Here is a 20,668-nt window from a genome sequence, read left to right on the forward strand (position 1 = left end):
CTTGCCCAACCACACATTCCATCACGTACACAGAATGACCAAAAAACAATCATCAGACATACACACAAAGCAGAAGATACAAAATGGAAGACCAGGAACCTCAGACCCTTTCGCTTCTCTACAGCCCTCTTGTCCACAATTCTTTCACAGTAGCATGCCCAGAACATCGGATCTCCATTAAGATTTATTGGGAGATACTATTTGATTATTTTGTGAATGTTGTCATTTGCTTTTTTTTTTTTCAATGGATCACCTTACAAAAAAAATGTAATTGCAAATAGCTACGTGTCTGAGTCTTCGAGAGTATTAATCACATTGACCCTATTAACCATATCACTGCCATTACAGTTCTATTTGATACGACAACTTGGTCCTAGATCCAATATTTCTGAGCTTTAGCCAGTAGGTGGTGTTGTAGGATTTAGCAAAGACCATAGAAGATGATCCTTCCCCGAGTGCAATGAGTGAGCGTGCTTTGCCCCAGGCAATAAGAGGCAAGCAGGAGGCAGAGATGGAATCAGTAGGTAGGCTGTGCTAACTACTAGCACCGTATTGCAGCCAGGAGAATAGCCCAGTGATGCACACAGCCTCAGTGTGTAGGTGGAAAATTCCCAGCACCGACCTGGAAGGATTGCATAACCCAAGTAGTGCTTGTTTGGGACTACTGTACCATTCTCTGCCGCTGCCTACACAGCACATGCACTAAATCAGATTATCTTCCAGCCACTGAAACCTTGGGATTTGGGGACTACACAGGTGAGATTTTACAATCTGGAAATAACCAAAAAACATATTTTCTCTATATTTAAAGTTGATTACAAATGAAGAATGCGTTCACATATGTAGCAATTAAAACATCAGCTAATACATTTATGATTTTTTTTTTTTTTAACCAACCATTTTTCACCAAATGTATTTTTGGTGTGTGTGTGTGGATAACACCAGTTTATTTTTTGGGCGAAGTATACCTCACTTACACTGAAGCCACAAGGAAAAGAAGAGTTACAAATGGATCTGTGTGGGGTAATTTGGCACACGGTACCATGGTCTGCCTGTTACGGGTTTTAGTGCTGATGCAGATGTGCTGATGATTTGTATCATCAATTAACATTGCTCAGGAATTGAGGATAATTTGCAGATTAGTTCAGCTTCTTCCAATACTTGGTTTTCTCATTGCTATGGAATGGCACGCTGCATTCTACTGGGGAATTGGCTTCCCTTCTAACCTATTGCTAGTAGATTAAACTAATAACATATCATTATGGAAGAAAACTGAAACTCAGTCGATTGTAAGACCTGATTTACCTGTCATGGTACCTTGTTTTTGGGACGGGCCAACTGCCCCAGACCAGACCAAGCAGGGAATGGGGAACATTCCACTCATATTTGGCAATGTAAGTGATCTTTGAAACAAAGGTGCGGGGTGATGGTAAACCAGCTCAGATAGCACACTCAGGTGTCCGGAGCAGGTGAGAACTCCATAAAATCAGGATAGTGATAACGCTGTATCCCCTACCCCGACATTATATCCATGGCAGATATACTACAGTCACGAAAGAAAGTTAAAGAAAATCTACCTCTAATAGCTATGTCCCCTCTTCGTGCAGATGTATTTAAATGTCCCCATATATCACATTATTTAACCCCTCACATATGAGATTTACATTCCCTAGCTTTTTTTGCAGTTTGTTTTTCCCATGGGGGTTGAATTTGCAACCGTGTTATTAACCAGGCTTTAAGATCCCCCCAGCGCAGGTTTCCAGGGCACGTTTTCTGAATGACAATGTTTAATGATATTACTATACTTGGTGGGATGTCAAGGTATCAGGAGTTTATGGTATACAATGATTGTGTACTGCAGTAGTTGTCTTGTGAATTTTGAACGGTGTCATGCTTTATCTTATTTTACCTTACCCCCTATGTGTGGGGTGTCAGTGATGTTTGAAGAACCCCTCCCCCCCCCCCCCCATTGCTTTTCAGTGCATTGCAAACCTTTCTTTTCATTGTTTCGAGTCGATTTCCCCCCCAGATTTTTTCTATTTTTGTTGTTTTGAAGGCACCGCGCTACGGAATATGTTGGCAGCATACCAATCAAAAATAATACTAATACGATATGGTACCGAGAACACCATACTATTTGGCTAAAAATCGATAATTTCCCGAAGTAAAATAGGTCACGTTTGTACAAAGAGATTTATTTTGGTTGCGCAGAATAAACCATTGAAATATTAGAATTGATCATATTTTAACAATAAAATAAACAATCTCCTGCAACCATGTGCCACTGCTATGTAACGGTCAGAGGTCACTATGTTTTACTTTTTTCGTTGCCTTTTAAGATCTCTCTAGGCTGATATTCAGTTTAAAAAGGAAAAAAGGAAAAAGGAAAAAAAGGAGAAGATTTTTTTTGTTTTTTTAGCTATTTTCACAATACCTTGTTAGTTTGTTTGATATTCAGTTTAGCCTGTGTGACTGTCCCCCACACAATGCACGTATTTAAGTTGCATGGAACACAGTATTCCCCGTGTATGTTACGGTTTCTGTGTATCCCACTGTCCTGCATTGGCTGGGATTACAGTACGCATTGGCATGGAGAAGGTGTCAAGCTGACATGCAATTCCCCCAAATTTGTATTCTGCATGATAAAGTTATAGTGCATGATGACGTTTTTAAAATAATGGAGAAGCAGAGCCACATTCTCTCCGGAGATGTCCTTCACTTGCCCTTGGAGAAGGACTAGAAATGTAACAAGCTCACACATTGAGTCCCATGGTTGTCCCTCACGCATACACATTGTTGTTCTATCGCAATTTCCAGGATTAGATGACGTGCTTAGTTATATTACATGACATTATATGAGCCCTGAGCGATTACAAGAAGATTTGAGATGTTCCACTTACCACAGATGTGAAAGTTATTCCCCAGATAAAGTTCCACCGCAAGAGAGAAGCCAAGTTTGTTTAGCAAATGTAGACATCTGGGGTAGATGATTGAATGTGGAGGAGAATTATTTATGGATGTTTTAGGCAATTAATAGGATAGCTGATTATTTTAATTGTTCTACTGTTGTTAGTATGTTAAGATATTAAACCCATTCATTGCTGGAATGGCAATGATTAGGACCCCTAACCCTGCCAACCACCGATTAACACACCTTACTGTAGATTGGTGGTTAACCCCCTCTCTGCCATAGACCACTCATTAAGATCCAGTATTAACCCCTTCTCAGCCATACATATATTAATAGCCAGTGTAAACCCCTTGCCTTGCCATGACAAGCCCTTTCGTTCAACTGGAATCTGCTTCTTTGTTCCCAGCCACCTCATCATGTCCAATGGAAAGAAGCTCACTCGGAAGCTGAAGAAGAACCTCCCTGTGACAGGACCCCAAGCCCCCACCCTGTATGAGTTGATGCAATGGTACTGCTTCACCACCAACACCCATGGGTGCCGGAGAATCGTGGCGTCCAAGGGCCGCCTGCGCAAGTGGATCTGGATTGGCCTGACGCTGACCGCAGTAGGTCTGGTTTTCTGGCAGTGCGCTCTGCTCCTCATGTCCTATTACAGTGTCAGCGTGGCCATCACCGTCACCTTCCAGAAGCTGCTGTTCCCCGCAGTGACCATCTGCAACCTGAACCCCTACAGGTAGGACAACCCAAGTGTACACAGTATAGCGAGCAGTGATTCTCAGGCGGAGGATTAGCATGGCTCCTTGGTTTGTCCAAGACAAGGTATTAAGGTAGATAAGGCAATGTCATAGAAGAAAAAGGATATTTATATAAATATAGATGCATGTTTTAGACATGCAAATGAGCACACAGTAATATTTCCATTTGCTATATGCTTTACTATGGAGGTTTTTTGTCACTTTTTTTTACCCACCATAACTTAAGTAAGTATGGTACACGCACACACGCACACACGCGCACACACGCGCACACACACGCACACGCGCACACATGCGCACACGCGCACACACGCGCACACGCACGCACACGCGCGCACACGCGCACACACGCACGCACACGCGCACACACGCACACACGCGCGCACACGCACACACGCAGACTATTATTATGCAGAAAAATGTATTTTACAGGCCCAACGTTTCGGCATTACTAAGGTGCTCCGGAGGGTAGCCGAAACGTTGATCCAATAAAATAAAATGTTCTGCATATTTATAGTGAGCCTATCCGTTTGTTAATTTTGTACAGTACTTTACAGGTACCCGGATAGCAGCACCCTCTCCTGTGGACTGGTTTATTCTGTTAAATGTGTGCCCCAATCGCTTCACACATTGTGTGTGTGTGTGTGTGTGTGTGTGTGTGTGTGTGTGTGTGTGTGTGTGTGTGTGTGTGTGTGTGTGTGTGTACTTCAGTATTAGGTGATACCTTTTTTATTTGGTTATTTGGACTAACAATTTATGTAACAGGACAAGCTTTCGAGAGTTCTCCTCTCTTCCTCGGGTTAGTAATACTGATTAACAAGGGAATCTATGGCTAAAACAGGGGTTAGGAGAGCAGGGAAAAAAAACAACAGAGATGTACTGTGGATAAGGTAGGATGAGAAATTGTGTTTGAAGACATTGGAAGGGTAATAAAACGGTGACAAGGAACAGCATGGAGAGGGAAAGGGATGCTATGGGGGGAATTGGATGCTGGGGGGGGGGGGGGGGGAAGGTGTGGATAAGAACAAGAATAAATGGGGAAATATTGTTTGTTTTTTCACATATGTATGGCCAATCTTTTCACCAGCAGCATGCTCCTTACATGGATATATATATATATATATATATATATATATATATATATATATATATATATATATATATATTTGTTTTACATTTTCTGTTGGGCCAAATCAAATCCCACGCTTCCGGTGGGCACCATTATTAGGGTGTGATAAATGTATTGAGCCAATCCACCTGTAACTGCTTATTGTGCAGCTTGTGGGAGGTTAGTCCCTCCTATTCAAGGAATATAATCTCCCAGTAAGGTCCCTGTAAATTCACTTTTCACTTTACTTGCATACTGTACATGTATCTTCACTGGTATATACCAGTTTTTAACAGCACTAAGTTACATAAGCTTATGCTTAGTTTATTAACCCCATCAAGGTATATTTCACAGAACATTTGTATGCATTTAGCGTAGGGACTTGCTATAGAGACTTACCTTGACGTTGGTTAGCAGACTTGGCATTATTTGATCAAAGGATGTAACCAAAAGTCTCCTTTGTCTTACAGACTTAGGTTTCACTATGTTTATGTAATTCCCCATTTATTGTTTGCCCAATGGGAGAAGCGCAGGGATTCACTTTCTGTTTTTTCACATATGTATGGCCAATCTTTTCACCAGCAGCCTGCTCCTTACATGAAGTGCGGTGAATATATATATTTGTCTCCTCATTCTCACCAGTACTCTGCTTGAAATGAATAGAGATGGGGCAGATATGTTGCCAGTGTATGAAGCGGCACACACATGGTGAAAAAGTGGACATGGGCAGGAGCAGAACTATAGTAACAAAGGAGTGAGAGGGAGTAGATTGTATGTAGTTATGTAGTTATGTTATGTTACAAGCTTTCCAACCTCTCAGGGTCCTTCATAAAAGGGATATAGAGAAAGGAAACAAAGCGCAAAGAACTTTCATAGTGTAGTATGTCAATATTTGTATTGTGTAAAAAAAGGTAAGGACTGCACATACAAAACCAATATTAGTAAAATCAGGGGGTTTAAAAACCCTGTATGACCCGGATGGATCCACTATCTGCCTCTGCAGGGTCTGAATCAGCCTGATGGTGGAAGGATAGCTGGGGGCGTCCCCTCTCCGCAAAGGCAAAACTTCTGTAGTAGACTCGGCGTTTGGGAGACAGAGGCACCCAGAGGCAGACACACACACAGAGGCAGACACACACACACACACACACACACAGAGGTAGACACACACAGACACACACACACACACACACACACAGAGGCAGACACACACACACACAGAGGCAGACACACACACACACACAGAGGTAGACACACACAGACACACACACACAGAGGCAGACGCACACACACAGACACACACACACACACTAAGGCAGGCACACACACAGTCAGGTGCACACACATAGAGGCAGACACGCACACACAGAGGCAGGCACGCACACACTCACACACACAGGCACCAGAGGCACACACACAGAGAGGCACGCACACACACACACTCACACACACACACAGAGGCAGACGCACACACACACACAGACACACACACACACTAAGGCAGGCACACACACAGTCAGGTGCACACACATAGAGGCAGACACGCACACACAGAGGCAGGCACGCACACACTCACACACACAGGCACCAGAGGCACACACACAGAGAGGCACGCACACACACACACTCACACACACACACAGAGATGCACTTACACACACGCACACAAAGATAGTATAACTATATAAGTGCAAATAGCTAAAACAGAGATGTGTGCCGAGCACACGCGTTCTAAGTCAAACTTCTTTACGTTTTCCCACTGACATTGTGTTTTGAATTTTAATTAAAAATATCACCATCACAAATGCAATTTCTGTGAAAAGACATACGACTTTTTTTTATCTGAGAATATAGTCGAGTCTGAAGAAAGAAAACAGCATGTGATTCTACATCAGGAGTGGCCAAATCCAGTCTTCAAAAGCTAACAACAGGTCAGGTTTTCAGGATATCTCTGCTTCAGCATAGATGGCTCAATCAGTGGCTCAGTCAAAGACTGCACCACATGTGCTGAAGCAGGGATACTGATATACAAGAAAACTGGGGCGCTCCTCACAATTATACACACTGATACCCAAAATCTAGTTGGAGTTCAAAGTGGATGTAGATAGGCAGCAATGATGCACATAAATAATAAAATCATGCAATACTAGCCGCTGGTCTTTGCTGCTGCTCAGCCGGTAACGGATCTCCCACGATCCTCACACAGTATGAAGACACAATAAGGCGAGCGCAAGCCAGAAATAAAAAGAAACAGCAAAATGTAAGTCACACAATAGCCTAAAATGCTTAAAATTGAATGGGTGATGGGAGGGGAAATAGGATGGAAGGAAGTAATACAAAATCACTCATCACTGAAGCAGGGGTACCCTTAATACCTGACCTGTGGGTAGCTCTTGAGGATTGGAGTTTGCAGTCTCTGATCTACATCAACTGTATGAGCTAGGATTCCGAGCCTTAATCACACTGCTGTTCAGCGAGGCATGAATTCTGACTTCCACAGTCATACATTTTGAATATAGATATTTTTAAATCAATATTCATAATTAGATTGTTAATTTCTAGCCATCAAATAAATATGTGTGATTGTAACGATCCCCAGTCCTCTCTGATAGTGTGTCTGAGATCAGATGCATTGTAAGGAACCCCCAACCCTCTCTAATAGCGCGTCTGAGATCAGATGCATTGATAGGAACCCCAACCCTCTCTAATAGCACGTGTGAGATCAGTTGCATTGTAGGGAACCCCCAACCCTCTCTAATAGTGTGTCTGCGATCGTATGCATTGTAAGGAACCCCAACCCTCTCTAATAGCGCGTCTGAGATCAGATGCATTGTAAGGAACCCCAGCCCTCTCTAATAGCACGTCTGAGATCAGATGCACTGTAAGGAACCCCAACCCTCTCTAATACCACGTCTGAGATCAGATGCATTGTAAGGAACCACAACCCTCTCTAATAGCGGGTCTGAGATCAGATGCATTGTAAGGAACCCCAACCCTCTCTAATACCATGTCTGAGATCAGATGCATTGTAAGGAACCCCAACCCTCTCTAATAGCGGGTCTGAGATCAGATGCATTGTAAGGAACCCCAACCCTCTCTAATACCATGTCTGAGATCAGATGCATTGTAAGGAACCACAACCCTGTCTAATAGCGCGTCTGAGATCAGATGCATTGTAAGGAACCCCAACCCTCTCTAATACCATGTCTGAGATCAGATGCATTGTAAGGAACCCCAACCCTCTCTAATAGCGCGTCTGATATCAGATGCATTGTAAGGAACCCCAACCCTCTCTAATAGCGGGTCTGAGATCAGATGCATTGTAAGGAACCCCAACCCTCTCTAATAGCGCGTCTGAGATCAGATGCATTGTAAGGAACCCCAACCCTCTCTAATAGCGCGCCTGAGATCAGATGCATTGATAGGAACCCCAACCCTCTCTAATAGCGCGCCTGAGATCAGATGCATTGATAGAAACCCCAACCCTCTCTAATAGCACGTCTGAGATCAGATGCATTGTAGGAACCACGACCTTCTCTAATACCACGTCTGATATCAGATGCATTGTAAGGAACCCCAACCCTCTCTAATACCATGGCTGAGATCAGATGCATTGTAAGGAACCCCAACCCTCTCTAATAGCGTATCTGAGATCAGATGCATTGTAAATTCTTCTGTATTTGATAACATTTTCAAATGACCTTCAAATTGCAGGAAACCCTTTAGTGATGCCCGGGGAACCCAACGGTTACCAGGAACTCCGGTTGAAAAACACTGACCTAGAGAGTTACTCCAATCTTGTCCAAACATGTCATCATCTTGTGAATTGGAGCGCCAATAGGAGGGATTAAGAAGGAGTTACATGACAGATATTATAATGGGATATATCAAATTCTTTATTTGTCTGCATAATTGTTGTGCCCTGTATTTCTGTGAAAAAGAAAAGGTGATGTATAGTAGCGCTAATGGGAATTAGACAATATACCCTGCTTTGAGGGTGAGCCCTAGTGGTAGAAAGGGAGCCTGATGGTGAACTGATGGTACAATCAGAATAAACAGCATAAAACAAAAAGGGATACCGGCGCCTAATGAGTCCAAATAGTGGAATCCTGGATATCCAGTAGAGATAGCTCAAGTCCCAGGATGATCAACAGTCTCTTAGTCTTTAGATGATCAGATAGGACTTCGTTCATGGGAAGTGGAACATGAAATGAAAAAAGAGATATTTAGTGCAACACAGCTTTAACGAATTACGCAGACATAAATTTGCAAACTGGCTGACAATGATGACAAGACAGACAGACACACCAAGACAGATAAACACAAAGCAAAGCTAATAATAAAAATTAGTTTAATATAACTAAGTAAGTAAAAATGTTGGACAAAATCTGGAACGCTGCTCCGGTCGGTTAAAACCTGAATAACACTCACAGGATGGCAGATGGTTAATGGCAGTGAACTGGTGTGGACTGTTCTCCACGTGTAGAGGGTCCGCAGAGTGCCCTGGAAGCCGTGCGATCCTTCTGTGTCTCCTGGTTGGCAAGAACCGGAAATTGCGTCTCCGTCGTGTGCCGGAACCGGTAGTGACGTCACCGGATGTGGCGTCAAGGCCTGGCAAATCTTCAACGAAGCCAAAGGAAACCGCAATCCGTGCCTCAATGTCCCTCTATCACACAGTACAAGTGCTGAGTGCTGTGGCTTAGTGATAGAGGGACATTGAGGCACGGATTGCGGTTTCCTTTGGTTTCATTGAAGATTTGCCAGGCCTTGACGCCACATCCGGTGATGTCACTACCGGTTCCGGCACACGACGGAGACGCCATTTCCGGTTCTTGCCAACCAGGAGACACAGAAGGATCGCACGGCTTCCAGGGCACTCTGCGGACCCTCTACACGTGAAGAACAGTCCACACCAGTTCACTGCCATTAACCATCTGCCATCCTGTGAGTGTTATTCAGGTTTTAACCGACCGGAGCGGCGTTCCAGATTTTGTCCAACATTTTTACTTACTTAGTTATATTAAACTAATTTTTATTATTAGCTTTGCTTTGTGTTTATCTGTCTTGGTGTGTCTGTCTGTCTGTCATCATTGTCAGCCAGTTTGCAAATTTATCTCTGTGTAATTCGTTAAAGCTGTGTTGCACTAAATATCTCTTTTTTCATTTCATGTTCCACTTCCCATGAACGAAGTCCTATCTGATCATCTAAAGACTAAGAGACTGTTGATCATCCTGGGACTTGAGCTATCTCTACTGGATATCCAGGATTCCACTATTTGGACTCATTAGGCGCCGGTATCCCTTTTCCCTGTATTTCTGTGTCAAAAAACACTCTGTCAGGTCTGATAGCGTCAACCTTCCTTGCTACAGTCTAACGTCAGATTGTGCGTCATGTTGTAGCAATGAGAGTACCAGAGAGGCTGCAGTATTGACATTCCCCAATAACCCCCGGGTTGTGGTTTGTCTGGAGCAGCTCAAACTCTTCCTCAGGACTTCTGTACAAAGGTGAATAGGGAGGGGTGGATATACAGCTTTATACTGCTCCAGAGAAAGCAATACCTTGGCGAACTGCAGAGGAATCTCAATTCTTTTGTATTCATTAAATAGGAAAGTAGCCTGTCTGTAAAGCCATTAATCACTCTTATTGTCTTTGTTCTTCCTATATAACACTTTATTATGTTTCTATTATGAGGATGCATGGTTTATCCCCTGTGTGTTCTGAAGATACGTTAAGGCTTACAGGTGTAGTTTGTTACATGTTTGTTGTGCAGTTACAGTAGCTCTGCATTGTAGATATACGCTGTGTTTGGATTACAGACGTAGATTGTCTCTGATTTCTATGTTCTGCAGATATAGTGCAATCAAAAGCCATTTGACCACGCTGGATGCAGATACTGAAAAGGCACTAAAGGATCTTTATGGGTTTGTGGAGACCACAATTCGCAGACGGCGTGAGGCGGACAGCCCCGAAGACGGGTTATACTTAAAGAAGATGCCACTGTTCAACTTAGAGAGCGTCAATGGAGATGAGTTGGTCGTAAAGGACATTACCAGCAAGAAGAGGAGCAGAATGAGGGCCAGAGTCATGCACAAGGAGGCAAACTCTGTGTCGGTGGGCGGGGAGAATATTGTGGGCTTTAAACTGGTAAGTCAATGAAACCATGTGTCTATTTGTTATGTGCAGATGAGCATTGGGAAGGTCTTACGTCCTGCAGCAGTGAGATCTGAGAGTTTAAAATGACGTAAGATCAACCCTAGTGGAATAAAGATATTCCGACCTAAAAGAGGTCTATGGAGTCGGATTATTTAATTCTATGGACTCATAAAAAAACTTGTCTTAAGTCTTCATGAAATATGGGTTGTAGAGGAATGGGTGCTAACATTAACACAGGAAGAGTTTCTGATCTTTTTCCCCCTGTCTCCCATATAGTGCGACCCCCAAAACAGTTCAGACTGTACTGTGTTTACCTTTAGCTCTGGTATCAATGCCATCCAGGAGTGGTATCGCCTGCACTACATGAACATCCTGGCTACGATTCCCATGGCTGAGAAGATTGCCATGGGATACTCAGCTGATGAGCTCTTCGTCACCTGCTTTTTCGATGGCCTGTCCTGTGACTCCAGGTTAGTGACCACATGCTCTCTCTTCTCACCCTGTTTCATTCTAAGTTTCAAGTCTATTTTTTTTTTTTTTTTTTGCACAATACCCCTTTTGCTGGCAGGGGGACCTAATTGGTTTACTGAACAACGCATTACAGGCCTCTCTGCCATCAAAGAAGATAAACTTTGCTTCACTGACCAAATACGCTCAACTTTAGTGATCCGTGCATCATCATTTCCTACAATTTGTGCCCAGAAATGTTTCTTGGTATATCCTAAGATTTGTTGTATGTTGTGATATATTGCAATGAACGAACCAGAGAGTTCTTTGCAAGTGTAATTGTCTATACAGTAGGTTTATAAAGAACTCACCTGTAGGTATCACAAACTATGGGAACTCTGCACTATTCTAGGGGTCAATACGGCTACTTGGACTTGGATTTTGGCCATAACTCTGAAAATCTGGGAAACGTATTTGAAATGACGAAGTGAATAATATAAATAATATAAATACCATCACATTGCTGAGTTGTATTAGCCACAAGGATATGAGTTCTCCTGAGATATAAACAAATACATGTAAATCAAATCTGGAAATGTGTTGCATTAATTAGGGAGTCAAGTGGCTTTCACAGGGTCAGGGGAAGTCATGAGTAAGTCCTTCTCTACCTGAGTAACAACCACTAAATGGAAATGCTTAAAACAATTATAATAATTAGAACTAATAATCCGATTTGTCTCTGATTCACAGTTAATAGGTATTAACTCCTTTGGCACCATGTGATGAGGCAGACAGACAGCCATGTCATGTAACCCCATACAGTGCCAGAATATCTATAAATACATTGGCCTTTCCATTACGGCTGCACTTCTCTATATTGTAGGAAATGTAAAGCATGAGGCCCGGGCCATAGAGGGGTGGGGAGAGCGGAGGAGCGCTAACGCTGAGACTCGCCTGCTTCAGTCAGCGCGATTGCACGGACTTGCAGGCGAGCCAGCGTGCGCGAAGGGAGCCGGGGGAGGTGGTTGGAGGCGGGGCAGTGACGTCGCTGGGCCAATCGCCCGCGATGCACTGACGTCAATGTCACGGCACCGATGTCACGGCGCCGTGACGTTGATGCTGCTGTGCTGTGATTGGAGGTTTTCAGCCGACAGCGCGCTGAAAAACAGCTTGGCGCTCGGCTGAAACCTCCAACTCCTCAGCACGCCTGCGGACGCTCGCTCGAGCCCCCTCTCAAGGCATCCTCATTGAGGATGCAGGGGCTCAGCGCAGAGCGTCCGCACGCCTCAGCACGGCCTGTCCGTCTATGGACTCGGCCTAAGGCTGCATTTGTTGGAATTCAGTATCCAGAATTACATCTCTTAATCTCTTGTATTTTCCCCACAGGAATTTCACCCTCTTCCATCACTCACTGTACGGAAACTGCTATACGTTCAATAGTGTCGAGAGGGGGAACCTGTTGTTCTCTTCCATGGGCGGCATGGAATATGGTGAGGAGGAGACTCTGATGTTATATATGTGTATAACTTAGCAAATAAACAGTTATGTACAGATCAGCTTCATTATGTTGAGTCCCAAGTTTGCACATACCCCAGAAACACACACCCTTCTCATCTGATGACATAGTTACATTATATACTATAATCTCTTGCTCCAGGGCTAAAAGTGGTCATGTACATTGATGAGAGTGAATACAATCCCTACTTGATCACATCGGCAGGAGCCAAGATATTGGTGCATGACCAGGATGACTATCCCTTCATTGAAGACTTAGGGACAGATATTGAGACAGCTACTGAGACCACCATAGGGATGCAGCTGGTAAGTTGACAGAGAAAGTTAACAGGACACAGATCCCATTAATACTACCACATCTTCAGCCTGCCCAAAAGCCATGTATGATCTCATCAAGTTTAAATACATAAGCCACAATGATACCCATCGTCCATCATGTAGCTCAATGATACAGAAAGAGATTTCCTGGGGATATGAGACCCCAAGGGATGTTGGCAAAGGATTTAGTGACCAATTAATTGGTTACCAGAGTATAGATGGGCTATGATAAATGCTCATCTAATAGATGCCAAGGAGATGTGTGAGCAATGGGCAGGTACTACACAGACAGGTATCAACGGGATGGGTGGTCAAGGGATGGTTTCCAGGAGGATTGGTGACCAGGTGATACTTGAGTATTGGGGTATTCAGTGCAAGTGATCCAAGAGATGTGTGACCAAGGAATAGAAGAGATAGACTTCCAGTTATTCCAAGGTCGAATGCTAATTTCACTCCATTCTGATTTCAGACTGAATCTGTTAAGATGAGTAGTCCATACAGTGACTGCACTATAGACGGGAGTGACGTTCCTGTGAATAACCTCTATAACAAGAAATATACCTTTCAGGTACTTCTTGGCTTCAATCTCAATGATGCTCTTATCTGATATCTCATTAATGCTGTGTACTTTTTCATATGTATCCCTCTCATTCCTTTTCTCACTATTTCCTTCCGTGTCCCTATATTTATTTAATCTCTTGTTCGTATTGCTTTTCCTCCTCCCCCCCAGATCTGCCTGCACTCCTGCTTTCAGAGGGAGATGATTCGGAGCTGTGGCTGTGGGCATTATGACCAGCCCTTGCCAGCCGGGGAAAAGTACTGCAATTACATGGAGTTCCCCAGCTGGAGTATGTGAACCCTTACTGTTCCCCCACACACACTAGTGCAGGGATGCTCAAATCTAGTCTTCAAGCCACCCCCATCCCCCACCCCCACCCCCCAACAGTCAGGCTTTCAGGATATCCGAGCTACAGCACAGGTGGCCCAATAAGAAGCTCAGTCAGCGACTGAGCCACCTGTGCTGAAGCAGGAAGTGATTGAGCCACCTGTGCTGAAGCAGGGATATCCTGAAAACTTGACCTGTTTGCGGGGGCTTGAGGACTGAAGTAGATCCCCTTGCACTAGTGCTTACTGCAATGTTATCTGAGTGTAACACTGCAAACACACACTCAATACGTCATGCAATACCTTGGAAAGTTACCCTTACAATCATCAACTTACTATTTCACAGTCATTCATTTGCTGTCTTGCACCCAAAAACGTACGTTTTGACACTTTGCACACACACACCAATAACTCACATGCATTCACTAAAGCAAACTTACATTCATTCATAACTTATTCATTTAAGATCACACTCACTCATGTATTCACTTTCCCCCACACACACCGACAAACACATTCATTTGCACTAATAGTGTCTCATTTACACACTAACACACACTCAAGCATTCTCATTCGGCAACACTGACTATGCACACCAGCTGCCTCACTTATTTAAACCAACTCATTAACCCAGAGGTGCTCAATTCCAGTCCTCAAGACCCCCCAGGGGTTTCAGGATATCCCTGCTTCAGCACAGGGGGCTCAAATAGTCCCAGCTTCAGCACAGGTGGCTCAATCAGTGGCTCTGTCTTTGACTGAGCTACTGATTGAGCCACCTGTGCTGAAGCTGGGATATCCTTGAAACCTGAGCTGTTGGAGGGGTATTGAGGATGGAGTTGAGGACCCCTGCATTAACTCATTGTCAGATTCACTAATATCTCTCTCTCTATCTCTCTCTCTCTGATAGTTTATTGTTACTTTAAGTTGAACAAGAGATTTGTTCAGGAGCAGCTCGGATGCCAAAGCACCTGTCGACAATCCTGCAGGTGAGAGAGAAAATGCAGACATGGATTTAAGGATGGTGGCTCCATGCATTGGGGTTTTCTGTAATTATTCTTTAATTCCAACTTTGCTGGTCGGGTGCTTGGGTGGCACTGACCTCTTTCTCCACCGCTCATCTCATGTAAGAGGCGCAGTGATTGAAGGGATGGTGATAACCATTTCAAGCAACGCACGTGAATAAAATGCCATCATAAAAGCAGCCAAGAGCTGGCACTTTCCTATGAAATAAGGATCAATGTTTGGTCTCTTTTTGGACTCTTGTAAGGCTGCGCTTATAGTGCCTGGCGACGGCGCTCCAAAACAAATACATTGACTCCGTCCCAAGCTCTTATAGTAAGCGCGACGGAGCGACCAAAAATTTGGAAGCCGGGTCTATTTGATTTTTTTTAGAGACAGTCGCCACATGTGACTGTCTCTAAACCAATCAGAGACCGTGGCAAGCCCCTTTCGTGATGTCACTGGCCTTGTCGCCAGCGACGTTGCTTAAAATCAAATTATAACTTTCGCCAGTGGCGACGGGTGACGTCATCGGTCACGTCACCATCGCCAACACTATAAGTGCGGTCTAAGGAAACCCAGTGCTTCTACAGAGGGTGGGAATACATAAGGCTAAAGCACATACTGCTAACTAGATTCTCTATATAATATTCCTCTCTTGCAATAAACATGCACAGTGGCCCACGATTACTAAGCAGTGCTATAAGCGTTATAAGCCTGCAAGCGTATCAGGTAGTGTTAGGACCTGCTTACTGGTCATGCCTTGATGTGGCTTGCAGGCTTATAATGCTTTGGCCAAAGGGTTTAACTAAATAACCCTTTTTCAAGAGAACATATGGGTATTTCACTGTGTATTTTTGTCACATTGGATGTAGCATTGGGCTTTTCTGTCTTTTGTTGTATACATTTAGCCACGCTCGGTAGAACTCCTTTTGAAACTAATATATATATTTATGATGTGGCGGGTTTTGGGGTTAATTGAGCTTACTGGGATTCTGTGTACATGTCATGTTATCCTGGAGAAAGCCCTTGTAGCCAGCAGAAGGCATTCAGTGCTTCACAAGCATTGGGACTTGTGGCTTTCTTTTGGCTTCCAATTTAAATATCTGGAATATAATGATGCCTCAAACTTGGCGTTTCTGTAATGTATTTATTCAGAGCAGATGCAATAAAGGAATGCGTGAAGTCGTGGCACTGGGGGAATCTCTGGGCAATGAGAGAGAACGCGGTGATATTGACATTGTGCCAACACTGTGTTCTCACTGACTCCCTGTATGGTTTTAGTTTTAAGGAATGGACGTTGACGAGGAGTCTGGCTAAGTGGCCCTCAGTGAGCTCAGAGGTAAGTCCCCAGAAATTCCCCCGGGCATGGCCCATGTTCAGTGTGTCTCACACCCTTACCTGTCTCAGTCTCCCCCACACATTTCCCACTCGTCCCGTGTCTGGGATTTTCTCACATATTTCACTTTACCCGTCTCCTTCTTCTCCCTTAGGAATGGATGTTGCGAATCTTGACCTGGGAGCTGGGAAACAAAATAAATAAAAACCTCACTAAGTAAGTGGGAGACTCTCTCTCATTCCCACCTATTATCTGTTTATTGCTTTTTTAGCTCTCTATCTCAGAGGGGCTCAACTCCAGTCCTCAAGCCCCTTCCCCCCCAACACCCCCCCTCCCCACCCCCCCACAGCAGGTCAGGTTTTCAGGATATCTTAGCTTCAGCACATGTGGCTCAATCAGTGGCTCGGTCAAAGACTGAGTCTCTGATTGAGCCACTTTAGCTGAAGCTGGGATATCCTGCAACCTGATCTGTTGGGGGGCTTGAGGACTGGAGTCGAGCATCCCTGCTCTACCTCACAGCTAAGGATGGGCCAATTAAGTTTTAGTCGAAGTTTGGAACAAACGTTGAAATCTGAGAACATTTTTAACCCAAACCCAAGAAAGCCTCCTCCTCACGTTTGTATTTTTTGTTGTGTTTTGTTAAACTTTCGAGTTTGAGAATGAAACAACTTGCTAACCTTTACAAAAAATGTAAGAGTTTTCCCATAATTAAAAAGAAAAACAATCAATAGGAAACCAATCGAGTTCCGGGAAATCCAAAACATGAAAAAGTTAGAGAGTCAAAACCAAACTCTAGTGACAATGTCCATCCTTACTTGTAACATCTATCATCTCTTTGACTCTCAAGGCTATATATGTTGTGCTTAGCTGTAAGACACCATACAACTACAAGTGAGGGGGCCAGAAGGTGTTTTACAGCTTAGCACTGGTTTATAAAATATTTAATCTTTTTTATTAATTGTTTTAGATGCTCTATAATCTGTTTTTTTATGGATAGATTATATATAATCTATGTTGTGTTTCCTTTACAGACATGATTTGGCAAATCTGGGTATATTCTACCAGGATCTGAACATGAGATCAATATCCGAGAATCCAGCCAACAGTGTAAGGATACACAAGATTTTTTCAGTCACTCAATTGGATTCCACCATAGTCAGGGAGAGATCATTGTTTTGACCTACAGTAGACCCCCAAGCGACTACTCATAGTGGATGTAGCATTACAGAAGAACAATTTTTGTCACATCCCCTGGAGGTCAAGTCAGTGACATACCAGCTCCATACAGTACATAGACATCTCATAGTACATCTCAAGTACATGGCAAGGTTCAATCTTTTCCATATAAGGATATAGTACGTTGGCCTTAACATATCTCCACATAATGGTATGGCATGTCCAAATATTTCCATATGGAGATATAACAAGGACACATCTATATCTATGTATAGGTTTTGCACCCTTATCTCACTTAACTTTCCAGTTTCTTATAAGACATACAATATAGTCCATATCCTTTATATGAGGTTGTGTTGTATATGCTATATGTGTGTCCTCAGTTCTACTTGAGCTCTCTATATTTCCACAGATTGTTACCCTACTCGCAAATTTTGGGGGGCAACTGGGCCTGTGGTTAAGCTGCTCCATGGTTTGCGTGTTTGAGATCGTTGAGATTTTCCTTGTCGACTCCTTCTGGGTTGTCCTTCGTCAGCGATGGCACAAACTGTGTAAATGGTGGAAGAATCGTAGAGCAAATCAGGCTCAGGAGAGCCCTAACATCCCTGTACCTGCCATGGCTGGGCATGACAACCCCATCTGCCTTGGGGATGAAGATCCCCCCACCTTCAATACTGCTCTCCATCTGCCCCAAGTCCAGAACTCTCAGGTGCCGAGGACCCCTCCCCCAAATTACAACACTCTACGGATACAGGAAGCCTTCAATGAGGTAGACAGTGACTCAGAAGATGAGCATCTGTAACTAGACTGTTCTCCTCATGTGTTGTTAGAAGATGTGGTGGAAGGCTTTAGTTCTAGGCTAATAGTAGGTCTACAGTACCAGCTCCCACTGCCCAGACTCCAATCAGAAGTTGGCTTTTCGGAAATGCATGCAGTCCTGCAGGAGAGGGATAGCTACTCTCGTAAAGGCTCTGCAAGAATCGTTCGGACTTGACGAAGGCCCACAAATCTCTGTAGAGAATAGGTAGCACAGCTCCTAAGCTGTCTGCTTGGTGCTTGAATGCAGGTCCTCTGCATTACTTAAGGTCCTGTATTACATACAATATGCCACATCTGTGCTGTCTGTCTCATCTCAAAAGTCAAAGGTTGGAATTGTAGCATGGTCACCTGACCACTTGTTTCTAACATCATTGATTGTAACGGTCTTATAGTAAATATAGAACTGTTTATATACTGTAGCTATTTTCTGTTCCTAATAACTGTCTGCGTCTACTCCTTACACAACTCTCTGGTTGGAGGGATGTGCAGGAGTTGCAGTTAGCAGAGGGGTTAATAAACCATGCTTGGGGGTCATTGAAGACCAAGTGACCCCATCCCGCTCTGTACTATAGGATAATTGTGCTGTGCACAAAACACAACAGTTTGCTGCTTCCTCACCGAATGCTTTTAGCCACCAGAAGGGGTCTGTTTGAAAACTGCCCAGCACCAGCCACAAGATAAATGTATATATCAATCAGTATTTTGTACTGACTGTACATAGCAATCCTTCTAAATATAAATACATGTAGATATATATATAAGCAGAGCTGTATATGATCTAAGCATATTTAAAATTGTTGGATGTGAATAACCTAATTTTGTAATAAAATATTCTCTGTGTGAGTATCTGTTCATAAGCTCATCATCTATCTGTCTTGTTTAATATAGTTACCAATCTTAAAAAACCATTGAGCTTTCCCAATAAGGTAATTAAATAAAAACATAAATGTTCTTCTTATATAGCACTGACAGTGTACACAGTGTTCTGCAGACACAGTGGTGTGAGGCAGAGGAAGGTAAAGTGACTTACCCATAGTCCTAAAGAGCTGGCAAGGGGATGTGAACCAGGTTCTCATCCGTCAAGGATGGATAACATAGTTTTCAGAGTCAGTCCGTTTACTCGCTGAGCCACTCCACCAATCTCCCAAGCATTGTGTTCAGAGTCACTCCCTTTACTCGCTGAGCCACTCCACCAATCTCCCAAGCATTGTTTTCAGAGTCAGTCCCTTTACTCGCTGAGCCACTCCACCAATCTCCCAAGCATTGTTTTCAGAGTCACTCCCTTTACTCGCTGAGCCACTTCCCCAATCTCCCAAGCATTGTGTTCAGAGTCACTCCCTTTACTCGCTGAGCCACTCCACCAATCTCCCAAGCATTGTTTTCAGAGTCAGTCCCTTTACTCGCTGAGCCACTCCACCAATCTCCCAAGCATTGTTTTCAGAGTCAGTCCCTTTACTCGCTGAGCCACTCCACCAATCTCCCAAGCATTGTTTTCAGAGTCAGTCCCTTTACTCGCTGAGCCACTCCACCAATCTCCCAAGCATTGTTTTCAGAGTCAGTCCCTTTACTCGCTGAGCCACTCCACCAATCTCCCAAGCATTGTTTTCAGAGTCAGTCCCTTTACTCGCTGAGCCACTCCACCAATCTCCCAAGCATTGTTTTCAGAGTCACTCCCTTTACTCGCTGAGCCACTCCACCAATCTCCCAAGCATTGTTTTCAGAGTCAGTCCCTTTACTCGCTGAGCCACTCCACCAATCTCCCAAGCATTGTTTTCAGAGTCAGTCCCTTTACTCGCTGAGCCACTCCACCAATCTCCCAAGCATTGTTTTCAGAGTCAGTCCCTTTACTCGCTGAGCCACTCCACCAATCTCCCAAGCATTGTTTTCAGTCACTCCCTTTACTCGCTGAGCCACTCCACCAATCTCCCAAGCATTGTTTTCAGAGTCACTCCCTTTACTCACTGAGCCACTCCACCAATCTCCCAAGCATTGTTTTCAGAGTCAGTCCCTTTACTCGCTGAGCCACTCCACCAATCTCCCAAGCATTGTTTTCAGAGTCACTCCCTTTACTCACTGAGCCACTCCACCAATCTCCCAAGCATTGTTTTCAGAGTCAGTCCCTTTACTCGCTGAGCCACTCCACCAATCTCCCAAGCATTGTTTTCAGAGTCAGTCCCTTTACTCACTGAGCCACTCCACCAATCTCCCAAGCATTGTTTTCAGAGTCAGTCCCTTTACTCGC

General features: G+C 43.9%; 1 protein-coding gene across 2 annotated transcripts; it reads left to right on the forward strand.

The window, feature by feature from the left end:
* Positions 1-502: 502 nt before the first annotated feature.
* Positions 503-19,283, forward strand: SCNN1G (sodium channel epithelial 1 subunit gamma). Of its 2 annotated transcripts, none has more exons than XM_075565634.1 (13): positions 503-756; positions 3,318-3,644; positions 10,625-10,919; positions 11,205-11,398; positions 12,762-12,865; positions 13,033-13,196; positions 13,678-13,776; positions 13,939-14,056; positions 15,001-15,079; positions 16,377-16,434; positions 16,586-16,647; positions 17,463-17,538; positions 18,020-19,283. In XM_075565634.1, the coding sequence occupies exons 2-13, from the start codon at positions 3,328-3,330 to the stop codon at positions 18,407-18,409; spliced, it is 1,956 nt and encodes a 651-aa protein (XP_075421749.1). In that variant the 5' UTR covers positions 503-756; positions 3,318-3,327; the 3' UTR covers positions 18,410-19,283. The 2 variants fall into 2 exon arrangements, with proteins under 2 accessions (XP_075421749.1, XP_075421750.1); XM_075565635.1 differs by lacking the exon at positions 503-756 and adding an exon at positions 1,379-1,469.
* The last annotated feature ends 1,385 nt before the right edge of the window (positions 19,284-20,668 follow it).

Source organism: Ascaphus truei, chromosome 11 (assembly GCF_040206685.1).
Source record: "Ascaphus truei isolate aAscTru1 chromosome 11, aAscTru1.hap1, whole genome shotgun sequence".
NCBI lineage: Eukaryota > Metazoa > Chordata > Amphibia > Anura > Ascaphidae > Ascaphus > Ascaphus truei.